This window comes from Squalius cephalus (genome assembly GCF_949319135.1).
Source record: "Squalius cephalus genome assembly, chromosome: 3".
Taxonomy (NCBI): Eukaryota; Metazoa; Chordata; class Actinopteri; order Cypriniformes; family Leuciscidae; genus Squalius; species Squalius cephalus.
This window is the reverse complement of record NC_137124.1, coordinates 16,029,987-16,046,212: the sequence shown is the minus strand read 5'-3', so window position 1 is coordinate 16,046,212 and position 16,226 is coordinate 16,029,987. Positions and strand designations below refer to the sequence as shown.

General features: G+C 38.1%; 1 protein-coding gene across 4 annotated transcripts in view; it reads left to right on the top strand.

Annotated features, from left to right (window-relative positions):
- Positions 1–16,226, top strand: part of pcsk6 (proprotein convertase subtilisin/kexin type 6) — a 78,742-nt gene that overhangs the window by 19,670 nt on the left and 42,846 nt on the right. For all 4 annotated transcript variants that reach the window (XM_079867487.1, XM_079867486.1, XM_079867488.1 and 1 more), the window contains exons 6-9: positions 191–279; positions 4,876–5,048; positions 5,303–5,515; positions 10,698–10,798. In XM_079867487.1, the coding sequence (XP_079723613.1) occupies positions 191–279; positions 4,876–5,048; positions 5,303–5,515; positions 10,698–10,798 (576 nt within the window). The remainder of the gene's footprint in view (positions 1–190; positions 280–4,875; positions 5,049–5,302; positions 5,516–10,697; positions 10,799–16,226) is intronic.

Sequence of the window (16,226 nt, the reverse complement as noted above, 5' to 3'; positions counted from 1 at the left end):
GTGTAATTCTCAATCTTGTTTTCCCTCTTTATAGTTTTAATTAGCAGTGTGGAAAAGACAGAATACAGTGAGGAGATAATGGGGAAGCAAGACTGACATCGTTACAGTTCTGATCAAACTCAGACACAAACACACAATAACATATTTCAATTTTTGATTGATTTTTGATTGCATTTCTTTTTCTTTCCAGGCATGGGACGCGATGTGCAGGTGAAGTTGCTGCTGTAGCCAACAACTCGCATTGCATTGTAGGTATAGCCTACAACGCCCGCATAGGAGGTATGCATCTCTCGAAAAACAGTCTGTTTACTTCCCTGCTCTCCTTATTTTCTAATAAATGCCAGATGCTATTTTAGTTACAGACCCGCCGCAGCCGACACTCAACACTCAACACACACATGGATTGATTGGCAAAACTGACCAGTTGCCGCAAGTGGCTAAACCCTGATCAAGCAACAGGTTTTAGACGCAGTCAGAGCAGATAAGACAGGATTATTCTGCATGTGTGCACAGGATTAAATCGGCAAGACGCCCACGCTCCTGTTCGCCTCTGTTCAGAGAGTTCATTAATTTAGTGGACAGCAAACCGCTCGACATTCATGCGCTCCGTAAGCAATTAATCCTATGAAAAGGGCGATCAGTTTTAATCAAAAAGTGGATTTCATGATATGCCATCAGCCATCTGGGGCAGTTTTGTTTTGGGCTGCAGCTGCGCTGAAAGACGCAAATATTTCATTATTGTACTCGCAGGTGGCAATGCCTACAAACACATCCTTTGCTCGGACTTGGCGGGGTTCGGGCCTGTGTTGTTCCAGTTGCGCTCTGTGCCAAATGCATAAAGTTTAGCGATGCAACTGTGAGTACAGGATAGGGCTGCATATACAATCTCTTTAGGAGCCAAGCGAGCATGTGAAGCTCATATTGTATTCATTCATTTTCATTAGTTTTACTCGTTGACATTGGAGTCTATGACAGCATTTCGAAAGAAAATTGTGCATTTTGACTTTTACGCCAGGGTTTCTGAAACTCAAAGATCCATTTCATAATCCACACTGTTTGTGGACCCACTTCAGTAATATTTAAAGTGCCCCTATTATGCGTTTTCAGATATTACCTTTCATGTAGTGTGTAATATAGCTGTTTGTGAATGTAAGAGATCTGCAAAGTTTCACAGTTCAAAGTGCACAATATATGGAGTTTTTAAATGATTCTGAACTGCCTTAAACTAATCATCAGTAATTCCAGTCTTACTTAATCTAGGTTTGTAACACATTTGCATAATGCCAGGCTGTTGTCTTCATTGGCTGCGTGCAAACAACGTCTACTTTAACCCACCCTCAAACATTGTAGTTGAAGCTGAGACCTGGAAGAGTTTGGTTTGTGTTGTCAAACGTTGAGAAGAAGCTGTTTACTGCGCTGTGAAAGCAAATCTACTATGCATGCACTTCCAAAGGATGAGAATTCTGGCTCGAATAGATACGGTAAAAAATGGCATTTTGTTTCCGAGACATGCTGTAAGCGGTAGACCAATCACATCCGACTGGGCCATCTGACCAATCAGAGTAGAGTAGGCTCTCGGATAGGAGGGTTTTTGAGAGAACGAATCCTTTATCGAACCGTTTCAGACACTATGAGAAAAGCGCTAATGTTTCAATGTTTATTATGAGAGATTTGTTTTTGTTGTGTTTTTTGACCTTGGATGCATGGAAACCTATTTTAGGGGACCTCCAAAACAAAATGAGGATCCTTTAAATGGGGCTCTTTAAATAGGGGCTCTTTAGTTCTACAACAGATAAGATATTCTGGGTGTTTGTTTAGCTGGTGATAAAATCCTATTCATAACTAATTTTAGATCTGTATTGTTGTTCTCTAAGCATTAATTTGGACTGTTGAAGGACGATTTGTCCTCAATTCATTAGATGCCAGTTAAAGTCAATAATTCAGCAGTCAATACTTCTTCTCTCTTAATTTACTGTCTTTCAACAATTTTATGTTTCGCTGAAATGCAGAATTTTTTTTTTTTATCCAATTCATTGAAAAAATAATCAATTGCCAGAATATTAAATGATTACCAAAATAATAGTAAGCTGCAAACCTAGTGTATATTTTGTACTTGAATGGAATAGTGTTTTGGTGACTGGAATGCCAATTTTGCCTAATTTGTCCTCTGCCATGTAAAAATGTTGAAGACCCATGTCCTCAATAAACGACATGATTTGAGGAATTGTTCTTGTTTGTAGCACAGACCTTGCAGGACAGGTTCTGCATGATAATACACCACTAATAACCACAAAGTGGACAGATGATTGACTTGTTTGGAACAAGTCAATCATCTGTCCACTTTGTGGTTATTAGTGGTGTATTAATTGTTCCTCATCCAAATGTTGGCTGCACACACACATATTGTAAAATATCTCAATTGTTAAGTCCTGTACGCAAAATATTCCTCTTAACAACAGTGAAGTGATGTTTGAAAAAGTTGGCCATTTTTCTAAGCCAGATAAAGACAGATTAGCGCAATGAAAGATGTGCTTTAGGTCTTTTGGCTCAGCAGTTGACTTTTTTTCCTTGCTTAATCACTGAAACGCTGCCAAAGCTAATACGTGTCCGATTCAAGCCAATGACTTCATCGCCTTCTAATGACATTTCTAATCTATTCGGCCTCGCGTTGGCTGCTATGTACAACTTCATGTCCTTTAACCATAATTAGAAATGTAGAAATGATTCGTTTTTCTGCTCTGCGGTTCTGAAAAGTGTTTTTCTCTGTGCTGTTTTAAAGTCGAGGAGTCAATTTGAGGTGTAATGCAGCTTGTCAGAAGTGAGAGGAATGATACAGAAGTGTTGAATCCCATGTTTTTCCCTGTAGAGGTGTTTCAAGGAAGGAACAGCATTTTGCGCATATGGTGTTAGAAATAATAACGCACATGCACACACATTCTCACACTATACAATCAGGCTCTTTTCTAGTCTCTCTAGTCACACACACATATTTTTTTATATATTATGGCAGGAACCTCTCTTATTGACTTCTTGAATTAAGCTAATTAAGCTGATTAATTCTGCCTCTGCCTCCTCATTTCAGTTGTCCATCAAAGATCTTGGCTGGTTGCTGAAAGGTTGAAGGTGTGAACCCCAACTTTTACCATTGTGCACTTGATCAACCCACATGGAAATAACCTATATAAACATATATGTTTTAATATAGGTTTTGATATAGGTTTTTAATATATGTGACATATATAAAATTGGCCGTTTTCCTATATTATATGTACATATATGCACATATATATGTACATATATGTGTACATATATATTTGTGCATACATGTACCTATATAGGTACATATATGCACGTATATATGTATGCACCTGTATGTTCACCTATATATGCATCTATATGTTAACCTATATGTTTACCTATATATTAGTAAAATTATTAAAATCCATAGCTAGGCAACATAAATAAAAGCCCAAAATGTAGAAATTTACATTATTTATTTACTTAAGAACAATCAAATAGTACAAGAACAAAAATAAGACAAAAAACTGAACAGAAAAAAAAAAAAAAAATCTTTTTGATCTTCTCAGCTCCGTGAGCTTCGAATTGATAGATGTGCCTATCTGAGCTAGGCATCATGTATGACAGTTGCCAAAGTGTATATGCACATATATGCACCTCAATTTTGCCTATATGTGGCATATATATGCATATATGCAGCATATATATTATCATATATGTGCATATATGCTGTATATAGGTTTCATATATGCGCATATATCCTCATATAGGTTCTTTCCATGTGGGAAAGCACAGCTAAATTACTTGCTTAGATAATATAATTTTTGTAAAGTTATGCAAAAATACCAAGGATTTCTTTCAAAATAAAGAGCAAGAAAAGGAAATTAAGCTGTAGTTCAGTATCAGAATGAGGAGAAAGACTGCAGATTATCGTGGCGTTTGGAAACATCTCATTGCAGCTGAGTACAATAGATTTTAATTGCAATTTTTGCACATTTGTGTGCATCATTGACCATATGGCATATGATAATGTGCCTCTGTGAGTTTGTGTGTGAGTTTTCCATTTGCACGTTCGTCATGTTGTTATTTTTGTAGGAAATTCAACAGCACAGTTTTAAACACATTGTATTTATGTATTTTTTTTCAAAATCTAGTGGCTTAAATACATTAAGTAAATGTTTTTAGTATCTTGCATTAATTGTTACTGAAATTGTTTTTGTGTGTCATTTTTTTTTTAAATTCATCTTCTAGATGCAGAGTTGTTAACTAAAACTTTTAAACATGGTTTTCAGTAATTAAAATAAAGCTGAAATAAAATAAAATATAAATATTAGATGAAAAATGTAAGCTTAAAAACGTATATACTTCAGTTAGTTGCCAAGGCAACTTTTCTGATTTTCATTTAAGTTGCAGTACTAAGTTAAACTCTTTATTTTAATCATGCAGACTGTGTTCTTTCATTACACTGTTAGGTCACTCTTTTTGGTTTGATTTAGTTTTTTGTTTCCAGTTGATTTTGTCTTTTGTTCTGCTTTGCTTTTCCTCTTTGTATAATATTGTTCTGAAACTCATAGGTAAAGTAAAAAAAAAAAAAAAAAAGCGTTGCACTATGTTTGAAACACAATTGGGTCTTGCATTTAGACCACAAAATGGCATGGTTTACAGTGCACAATTCAACTGGGCTAGTTGTAGGACTCTTTCATTATGCATTTCAGAGCTTGGTAGGATAAATCAACATCCACTTTTGTTGCATCTAAAGTTTCACAGAGAAAAGAAAATAATGCAGGTTTGGAACGACATTGAGGTGATTATACAATGACTGAATTTGTACGTTTTTGGACGAACTTTTTCTCTAAGGTGTTCGAATGCTTGATGGAGACGTGACTGATGTGGTGGAGGCCAAGTCTCTGGGAATAAGGCCAGACTACATCGACATTTACAGTGCCAGCTGGGGCCCCGACGATGACGGGAAGACCGTGGATGGACCGGGGCCTCTGGCCAAACAAGCCTTTGAACTGGGAATTAAAAAGGTTGTTGTCCCAAACTCACACACACAAACAAGAGGGATTTCTCAATGAGTAACTGTCATTGTCAGGGTTGTTAAATGAAGACTAAATCAAAACCACAACATTTAAATTGAATTAATATTTGTAAAGTTTGTAGAAATAAATAGTTGTTAATCTTGTCAAGTTGTTGACAACTTGGCAGTGTAGTTTTTGAAAAAGAATAAATAAATAAAAAGTCTATTGTATGTCCTTGTTCATATGTTTTCATGTCTCTGCAGGGCCGTAAGGGTCTCGGCTCCATCTTTGTTTGGGCGTCTGGTAACGGAGGCCGGCAGGGCGATCACTGCTCTTGCGACGGCTACACCAACAGCATCTACACCATCTCCGTCAGCAGCAGTACGGAAAACGGCAACAAGCCCTGGTATCTGGAGGTCTGCTCCTCCACCCTCGCCACCACATACAGCAGCGGAGAGTTCTACGACCGCAAAATAGTTAAGTAACTCGTCCATGTTCCCACGAATGTGAGTGTCACTCACACAGACATCTGTTAGACCACAGAAAGTTCATTCCTGAAGTCCACTAAAAATGTCAATCAATATGTTATCCATTGATTAAAAACATCTTAAATTTTTTTTAAACATTTAGTATTTTATTTCTTCAATAAGGTTGACCTTCCTCTGACGCTTGTACAGTTTAAACTAGGGCTGTCAAAAGATTAATCGCGATTAATCGCATCCAAAATAAAAGTTTGGTTTTAATAATATATGTGTGTGTACTGTGTATAATTAAATTTGTATATATAAATACACACACATGCATGTATATATTTAAGAAAAATGTGTTATTTATATATAAAAAAAATTATATTTATGTATAATATAAACTATATAAATATATATACAGTATATGTATGCAAATATTTCTTAAATATATACATGCATGTGTGTGTATTTATATATACAAAATAATTATACACAGTACACACACATATATTATGTAAACACAAACTTTTATTTTGGATGCGATTAATCACGATTAATCTTTTGACAGCCCTAGTTTAAAAGTTTTGGGGTTGGTAAGATTTTTCAGTGTTTTTGTGCTAATCAAGGCTGCATTTATTTAATCGAAAATACAGTAAAAACACTGATACTGTTAAATATTAGGACAATTTAAAAGAACGGTTTTCTATGTTTAATAGATTTTCAGATAAATTTTTATTCCTGTGATGGAAAGCTGAATTTTCAGCATCATTACTCTTCAGTGTCACATGATCCTTCAGAAATCATTCTGATATGCTGATTTGCTGCTCAAGAAACATTTCTTATTATTATCAATGTTGAAAACAGTTTTTTGTAGGGACCATGATATATTTTTTTCAGGATTCTTTGACAAATATAAAGTTCAAATGAACAGCATTTATTTGCAATAGATTTTTTAATAACCTTGCAAAAGTCTTGATTGTCATTTTTAATGCATCCTTGCTGAATAAAAGTATTACATTTATTGACTTAACTAGTCTTAATTATTGACTTACCCATCAAAATTAAAGAGACGTTTAAAAATCTAAAATGTTACTATTTTGCAAATTGTTGAATGCATCTCATGGTAATTAATGAAACAAAACATTGCAACTCCTAATTTAGGACCTTTGTTTACTTTTGTACAATAATCACTTTTGGTTCTCTGTTGTGGTCCTTGTTTCCTGAAGCAAAACCGGTTGCGATGCACTACAGAGTAGATGAAGTTGTTCTGTTTCAAAAGAGCAAAGGAAATCTTGTGTTCCATTATATGACCCCTTTAAGCATGTATCTTATAGCGTGTACTCCATTTGTCTTCTCCATCTGTCATCTGCTCAACCTTTTGTCCTCGTCTTACTTTCGGCCTCGTATGTTCTCGGTTTTATTAGGTCATTTGCTCTCTTGATGCCACATATTACGTCCTACAATTCATCTAAATTATTTCTGCGACACATTCTCCTTTCATTCCTCCTCATCACCTTCTAACCCTAAGTATTAAACATCTGACCAGTTGTGCAATGAACATTAATAAAATGGACATGCTGTTCCATTTCTAAGAAATCAGGTGTTTTTTTTGTCTTGTGGATGATAAAATGGGTGAGGAATCCCAACATTGAAGGACAGATCTATCATCTTTTGACTGGACCAGTATAGGAATGCAGGTTTATATGGTGTTTAATGGTGATCTGCCAAAACTCAGACATCTTCTATAGATCAGCTGTCCTAGATTCTGTTGCTTATTCTGCTAATACAGCTGAGCTCTTGTTGTTTGGCTCTTTCCACAAATATCTATTGATTAAATGAGACGCTTGGAAAAAAGACTGGGGCTATATGTTTGGTCTGGCTCCCATCCGAATGGAAAACCGCAGGGAGATATCAAGAGGATGAAGAAAACTAGCGTTTTTCCCCCCTCTATTTATCTTTCTCTTCCAGCAGTGCAGATTATAACATTATCCTTAAGAATGACTACTATGGGTTTTGCTTTTCTTCTGGTTTTTGGTTAGTAGTTGTGGGCTTAAGAGCTCATTTACACATGCATACACATTTTTTATCTTTTCTCGCACACTAATTTTGTTTACACCGCGTCTACACCGGAAAATACTCTTATTGTTTTTTTAGTGGTGTTGATAAAGCAAGCATCACTATTATTATTACTCCTACGTGAAGTTTTCTTAAGTAAACCTTCAGTGCAGAATTCACAATCCGGTTCACAATCCCATAGCTCAGGGGACTATACATCCACGGCCACAGTGGCCGAGCCAAGCTCCCGGGTCAAGGCCACGGAAGCCAATCCTGCCTTTCTCCCTGAACTGCCGTCGCCTCCCTGGCCTCTTGTACTACCAGTACCGTCCTGGAGACTACCTAGCTAGCCTGCCCTTTTTTTTAACGCGAGATTGCGCCTTCCGGGAGGGGGGAGTAATGTCAGGGTTATGTTCTATTTGGTCTCTGTTTTCACTGAATTCAGTTTCTGTTTGCCTGTTTTCCTTTGACCCAGTTTTCCCATGTGTTTCATTGGTTCATCTAGTTCACCTGTCCCTCGTTAATGAACTCATCAGCTCCTTTATTTGCCCTCTGTATTTAAGCCCTTAGTTTGAGTTTGTTCCTTGTCCTGTATTGTTTGTTGTGAGTGTCTGACGTCTATGTTGAAGTTGTTTTGCTATTCAGTTTCTCCAAGTTATCTCTGCTTGTTTAAATCTACAATAAAGACTATTTTAAGTATATCCATTGTCGTAAGCTTGTTACAACCACCCAATCGAGACAACAATGAGGAGGACTTTTTAAGCTATGAAACTTGCAGGATGTTTTAAAGGGACAAAGGGCCCTATTTTAACGATCTGAAACGCAAGTGTCAAAGCGCAAAGCGCAAGTAACTTTGTGGGCGGGTCTTGGCGCTGTTGCTATTTTCCCGGCGGGATAAATGACTCTTGCGCCAGGCGCAAATCTAAAATGGGTTGGTCTGAAGTAGCTTCATTATTCATAGGTGTGGTTTGGGCGTAACGTGAAATAAACCAATCAGAGCGTCATCTCACATTCCCTTTAAGAGCAGGCGCGCTTGTTCTAAAGCGGATTCCTATTATAACGGCGGATTTGCCAGACGCACGCGAGGAGCGGTTCACAGCCGAGGAGAGCAACGCTCTCGTCAGGGACATTGGGGATGGAGAAACCCACCCATTCGGTTAAAAAGGCGTATGATAATTTGGGTAACTGTGTAAGCTAGATGTATGCTTTTATAATAAATTGTCTATCTATCTATCTATCTATCTATCTATCGTAATAATGTATGATTTGCAAAAATGAAAACTGCTGCTTCTGTGTAGATGAGAGAATCAAAGTATATGCGCGTTGTGCACACGCTACATTGATTATGGCCAAGCATACGCCCTTAAAATAGCATATGAATAACATGCGCAACGCGCCACTGACTTTAAACCATTTTTTCCTGGTTAGTGGCGCAACTGTTTTCTAAACCTGCAAAATAGCATGAAGGAACGTTTGCGCTGGAACACGCCTCCTTTTTTGCGCTGAACCGCCCAGGGAGCGCAAGTTCATTCCCTAGTTTAGCGACGTGCTTCTGTGGAGGAAAAAACGCGCTTTGCGCGGGTGCAAAATAGGAATGATACATGCGTCGGTGTACTAAGTCAATTGCGCTGGGTGCAAGATAGGGCCCAAAGACCGCTTATGTCAAAAGATCAAGGCAAATTTGATTTCTCTTGTCATGACCACTTTAAATTCACTTTTCAAAATTTAAAGACACAGTCTTGCCTTGATTATTTACTTTGCATCAAAAATCTTTTTTATTTCTGTCATTAAATGGTTTTAACCTGCTATGCAACTGTTGGTATATGGTCCAAATGATGGTTCCTCTGGGAAAATTGGGAAAAAGTTGGCAATCAAAATTGATCCTATTTATTTTCTTGGCGCATGTTACTGGTCTTATTCTGAATGATTGTGAACGAAACTTTTTTGTACAATTTTTATCAAATTGTCTTATGTACTGTAATAAAGCCAAATGCATTCACTTCTGCCTCTATTCCAGTTACAACGCTCACTTTTTACAATCCAATAAGCGCATTCAGTTTAGCCTCTTTTCAAGTATGAAATGCTCACTTTTTACTCAAAAATTTCTAAATTTTTCCCCCTTTATCATCCAACCCTAATCACCTAAAAAAAAATGATTCTATCACAATGTAGTTTTTACCTGTTAACAACTCCCTTTTTAATGACTTTTTAAAGACCTTTTAAGGATAGTGAATAATTTAATTATTTTTAATAATCTTTGATTAGCAAAATTGCTCATTCTTTTTTAAATTTGCAATCTTAAAAGCATCTTAAATTCCATTTTCTTAAACATGCAGATGGTTGACGAGAAGCCTGTTAAAACATTTCTTTGTCTTCAGAAAAATGTAAAAGTCTATTACTGTCATGTTTGTTTCCTGACTGCTGTTTTTAAACATGAACATATGCCACTCAAGTGACTCAACACATGCACACATATTGGACGAGAGTATTTGTCTTCTATCTCAGCATCTTCCTCGGGACAATGTCAGAGGCACTGACCTCATGTTCGTTCTTTTGAGAAACGCCAGTGTAATCAAGCTTATGTTTGATTGAAGACACATTCGAGCGCTCGCTCACTCTGCCTGCGGGCTACTAGAGCAGCTACTAGAGCTGACCCGCTGATTCCCAGAAAACCACAGCAACGGAATATTTACAGAGCACTTTGCAGAAAACCACTCGTCCCATCACTGTCATGAAAGAGCATTCTTTCAGACAATGTTTCATCTGAATGTAGGACCTGACGCCTGCATCATTTCCCTCTAGTCAAGTAAAGTCATCCTTTTTTCTATAGCACTTAATACAATACAGATTTTTTCAAAGCAGCCTTACATTAATAAACAGGGAAATAACAGAATCAATGATGCAAACTTCATCAAATATGAGACTAATTGAAATTCTGCTATAAAGCAGCTCTAAAAATACAATTAAGTGTCTTTTAACGAAAGAAGTGACTGCACACAAATCTAGAAGACCTGCCATACATTTTTATACATACAGATTTAAAGGAAAAAATGTTCTCTGTTTTCGTTTTCAGACTCATGTACGTCCACTAAACTGAAGTTGTTAACTCTCTGTATTCATGTGTTTCTGGTACCAGGTGACCACAGACCTGCGGCAGAGGTGTACCGATGGCCACACAGGCACCTCAGTGTCTGCACCGATGGTGGCAGGTGTCGTCGCTCTCACTCTGGAGGCAAAGTGAGGTTTCCATACAGTTGCAGAAAGCTGCACTGCTTCTTTAAATGTCAATGTTTTAACTAACTTTCATTTATTGGTTTAAAGGGATGGTTCACCCAAAAATGACAATTCTGTCATCACTTATTGCATTTTCACTGCTGGCTCGTTTGGAGCATTTGTTTCAGAACCTGGAACAGTTTTCCTCTTAGTTTGGTTAATTTAGGCATATATGAACATTGCAATTGCACTCGGAACCGCACCAAAACAATCCGTCTGAATAAAAGAAGAACTCTGGAGCAGTTCGGTTGAGCCGAGAAAGCAGTCTGAACCAAAGAACCATGCAGTATCATAATTCATAATGCTTTACATAAAGTTAGTAGTATTAGTTATTGCAGTTAAAAACTAAAGAGTAATATATATATATATATATGTGTGTATGTATATATTTGCATTTACCCAAAATTGATTTTAATGTTGTAAATACATTTTGTAATATATTTTGACATTTCAATTCAATATATTTTCAATTTTAACAATGTATTTCATTAAGTCATGCTGAATGCTGTTATTGTTACCTAAAACTATAAAAAAAAATATTTGAAATAAAGCTAGAATAAAATTAAGTAAAACTTGTAGATAAAAACTTCAACTCAAATGAAAATTAGAAATGTTGCATTAGCAACTAACTGAAATAAAATAAATGTGCGTTGAAATATTAAAATTACCAAAATTGAAGTAAATGTAAAGTAAAGCTACAGTAAATGGAAATAAAGGCAAAAGCACATAAAATTACTAATTAAAAATATTAATAAAAACTATAATAGTAAATAATGCTAAAATAACACTGGCTGTTTACAGCATGTATGTAAAATATTTTTTGGCCGGAAATTATGACTGACAGAATTGTCATTTTTAGGTGAACTACCTAAGCACTTACACTTTTCATAATTACTCGTCAGTTCTTCTGCCATTCAGTCAGTCTGTATGAATGTCATATTCATGACCTTTTAAACTACCAATTGGTCGCATTTTGTGACCATTTTCCTGCCTGTGCGACCAAATATACCGCAAACAAAATGAAAGCGGAACGAAAATGCACTACTCATTCATGCTTCACGGACCGTTTATTAGTTCGGACCAATAATAGCAAGACAGCACAGCGCACCGAACTTGCCAGTCACGGGAGATCCATAAACCATAGATATCAGATCAAACAGCACTGACGTGGAAACCAGGAGAAACACTTATAGAAGGCTTTCAGTCCACAAATCAGCAACATTCACCATGGATTTAAGCTAATGTAGTAACTCTAACCATAACTATGGTATTGTGACAGAAATAGTCAAACGCTTACAAGTACTACACATCTTGTTCCAGCACTTCAAAACTATAATATCATATTTAAATGTTATTTTTAATGTGATGACCAACACATTTTTTGTTCATCCTTCAAAGATTGTCCTAAAACTAAACATTTTAAGATGTAGGAAAATTCTTATTTAAACACTTACTTAAAAAAAAAATAAAAAAAATAAATAAAAAGTAATTACCATTGTAAACAGTAGGATGCTTATTGGCTATTTTCACTCCCTAATATACATTTTTTTTCACTTGTTTTGTTTTTTAATTAATAAAGACATCATGAATGATAATAATTAAAGTTAATTTCATCTACACACTAAATTAAGCTTAGTGCTTTATTGTCAGCCCCAGTGCTACCAGATATTTTTTGTAGAAAAAGTGGCTCCGGTGCTGCTGCCCTCAAATTTTAGTCTGGAGCACTGTGAACTTAAAATAAAACTGCACATTGTAATATCTGTACGTGAAGTCTATTTATTATTAAAGAATTTGTCAGTATTACAGTTATTTTGGGGGAAATTTGAATAATTGCATTGCAAGCTGATTTAAGGTGTGCCCCTAAATTTTCTGATTGCGCTCCTAAGAATTTCAGTCAGGGGCTACAGCACTCCTAGTAAAAAAAGTTAGTCTGGAGCCCTGCTAAAGGGTTCTGCTTACATGCCTCAAATTAAATTTGTAGACAAACATATTACTATTAATATTATTACGTCCCAGCAACTGCCTAACAACAGCCTAGAAACCACCCAGAAGCCCCTGTCAACTACCTAGCAACCATGCAGTGGTTTTATTAAAATAAATCAATTTGAAGGTGATTTGAAATTTGAAGTTGATTTGAAATTTGAAATTTTATTGCTCTTTTGAAATTCACTCTTATTCACACACTCTTTTTTTATCTGTTAGAGTGAAGTAAAACAAAACGTTCGGAATATTTTGTGATCTTACTGTCTTGAACTTACCAGGGCCGTCTGCATGTTGAGAAGTTTTATGAAGTCCAGAAGTCTGTCCCAACCAATCAAAAAAATGACACCCAAAAAAATTGCAGTATTTTTCTTTTATTATCTGAATGTGATGGTATGTTATACATTCACAAGGCGGATTTAGTCTGGTGCAGAAAACAATACTGCCCTACAAAGGCAAAAGACCTTAAGTCGCTAGAGTGTGGAACTGAGAAAAATGACTTTAAAGATTTTTAGTTAAAATAAATAAATTATAGGTAGGACACTGGAAATCTGGCAAATAGATGTTTTAGTAATGGAAATTATATACATAAAAAAATCTTGAGCTCAAACTTGACTTTTGACCACTATTTTAAAGTTACTTTACTCTGCCTTTGTATTGTCAGCAAAAAGTGAGAAGTCATGCCAAGGCAAAAGGCAGTAACTTCCACATTATCAATATTTAGTTGCTGATCACCATTAACAAAATCATTATAGTACACACCTGTATAAAATCTTGTGATCATGGCATTTATTTTGTATGATTTACAATTATTTATAGCCATCTACTTATTGCTATCCTTTGCTTTGGTTGCATTCTGATGGCATTATTAATACATTTGACATGACAAAATACCTCCTATTAGTCCAGCGTTGACTCGACCGCGTTTAGGGCGGGGCTGAAGGCGAAGTTTTGGCACTCTGCCAGCTAGTTTGCCGAGCTTTAATTCTTGGTTGTATTCATCTGATACGGCAATGTGTAACGTTTTTCTGTCAACTCTGCATAATCCTTCGCGATCGATATCGCACGTTTGTCGATGGAGCAGACCTTACTAAATGTTCTGACCGCTCTGAGGACATCAGAAGTTAGAGCGACTGATGGCAGCTGTACAAAGTACACAGGCTACACCGTAATTTTAATTTTAATGGACATAAAACAAAGGCAGATAACCGTACAATCTGGTAGGTAGCATTATTTGATTGAACACCGGCACAGTAACTTCTATTGACGCACGGCTAAACAAAGGCAGAGCACCGTAACTCGTAATTTGAGCGTTCCAAAACAAAGCCAAAGAGCGGTAACTGATGTGACGGTGTTCTGCCTTGGTTTCTCATGGGCTTTTGGAAGTTACTGTTAAGACAAATCATTATTTTCTCGAAAAAAACCCCGGAATTGATTCAAGATACTTATCCACATGATAAAGAAGGTCTTGAATGTGGCAAAAATATAAATAACTCATTTTCGACCAAAAACGAAGTTACGGTCTTTTGCCTTTGCACGGCAGAATAGGTTACTGTCGTAACGCCGATTTTCTGAAACATCGAGTGGAGAGATCCACATATGGGAAGGGCATCCGTACCTGCGGGCATAAGAAGCCTACATGCGCTGCTGTTCTCCAGTAAGTATATTCGCTTCTCGTGCGGTAAGCGGGGCAAAGCTGGTGGGTCTCTCCACTCGATGTTTCAGAGAACTCGCCATACTGACGCACACACATAACTGCTATGTACAGGCAGGACATGAAACGTGTGTGGCACACACAAGAGAAGGAAGGGTTAAGATGACCCCCACCCCCAAAACCGAATGTGCTACCGAGGTTCTGGTGACATCCAGCCGGTAGTAACGCACAAACGTATGGGGAGAGGCCCAGCTGGCAGCAGAGCAAAATGTCCTGCAGCGATACTCCCCTGAACTCCCCCTAAGGCCCTAGTGGAATGAGCTCTGATGTCCCCTGGGGGCTGCACTCCCTTCGATTCTTATGCCAAAATGAAAGCGTCCACAAGCCAATGTGAGAGGCGTTGCTTAGATATGGGATTCCCCTTGCGAGGGGGTGCCCATGAAATAAAGAGCTGGTCACTCTTACAGAAAGCACTGGTCCCAGCCAAATATGTCTGTAAGGCACGGACAGGACACAGGACATTCAGCCTTTGATCCTCCGCAGAGGAAAAGGAGGAGGGTGAAAAGTGTACAGCTCCAACACCTCCGATGTGAAGGGAAGCATTTTGGCATGAAAGGCTGGATTAGGCTTAAGGAAAACTTTATCTCCACCAAGAGAGAATTTAGTGCACGGGGAATGGACCGAGAGTGCATGTAGCTCACTGACACGTTTAGCTGATGCCAAGGCCAAGAGCAAAGCTGTCTTGAAAGACAGCAGCTTTAGGGAAATATTTCCCAGGGGCTCAAAAGGAAATTGAGACAGAGCCTGCAGCACCATGGAGAGGTCCCATTCATGGACCGTTCTTCTGATGACTGACAAAGAGCGATGGGCACCCTTCATAAATCTGTGGATTAGAGGATGCTGCCCAACCGTTGAGCCCTCAAAACCCACATGACAAGAAGAAATCGCTGCCAGGTAGACCTTAATCGTGGAAAAAGACCTGCCCTTATCCATAAGGTCTTGAAGAAAACACAAAATATCAGGAACTGCGCACTGATATGATGTGAGTCCACACCCATCACACCACCCTTCGAACATTTGCCACTTACAGCCATATAAGGACCGTGTAGAAACTGCCCTGGCATTCTGTATAGTAGCAACCACACGCAGGGGAAGCCCTAGTGCGCTTAAGTTCGTCCTCTCACGGGCCAGGCCCAGAGACCCACCCTGTCCGGATGTGGGTGATAAATCTCCCCGTTCGCTTGAGACAACAGGTCTGTGTGGGGGGGAGGTGCCACACAGACATTATCTCCGCCAGCCACGGTGCTTTGGGCCACCTGGGTGCTATCAGAATTATAGACAGGCACCTCTCTCACCCTGGCCAGTGTGGGAATTATCAGGCACAGGGGAGGAAAAGCATATAGCAGCACTCTGGGCCATGGGTGGGCCAGTGCGTCCACCCCGAGGGGCGCGTCCACGTCCTTTAGCGAGAAGAATATAGGACAATGGGTGTTTTCGTGCGAGGCGACTAGATCTACAGTTGCCTGTCTGAATCTCATCCATATCATACCCACTATCAGAGGGTGGAGGCGCCAATCTCCGTAGAGTGGGTTCCCCCTTGATAGAAGGTCCGCGCCTCTGTTCAGAAAGCCTGGAACATGAGTCATGTGTAACAACAGGAAAAATCGCCTGTTCCACACCAAAAGGTTGTAAGCTAGAGCGTGAAGTTTTGACGAGCGCACGCTGCCTTGACGGTTGATATGTGCCACAGCTGTGGTA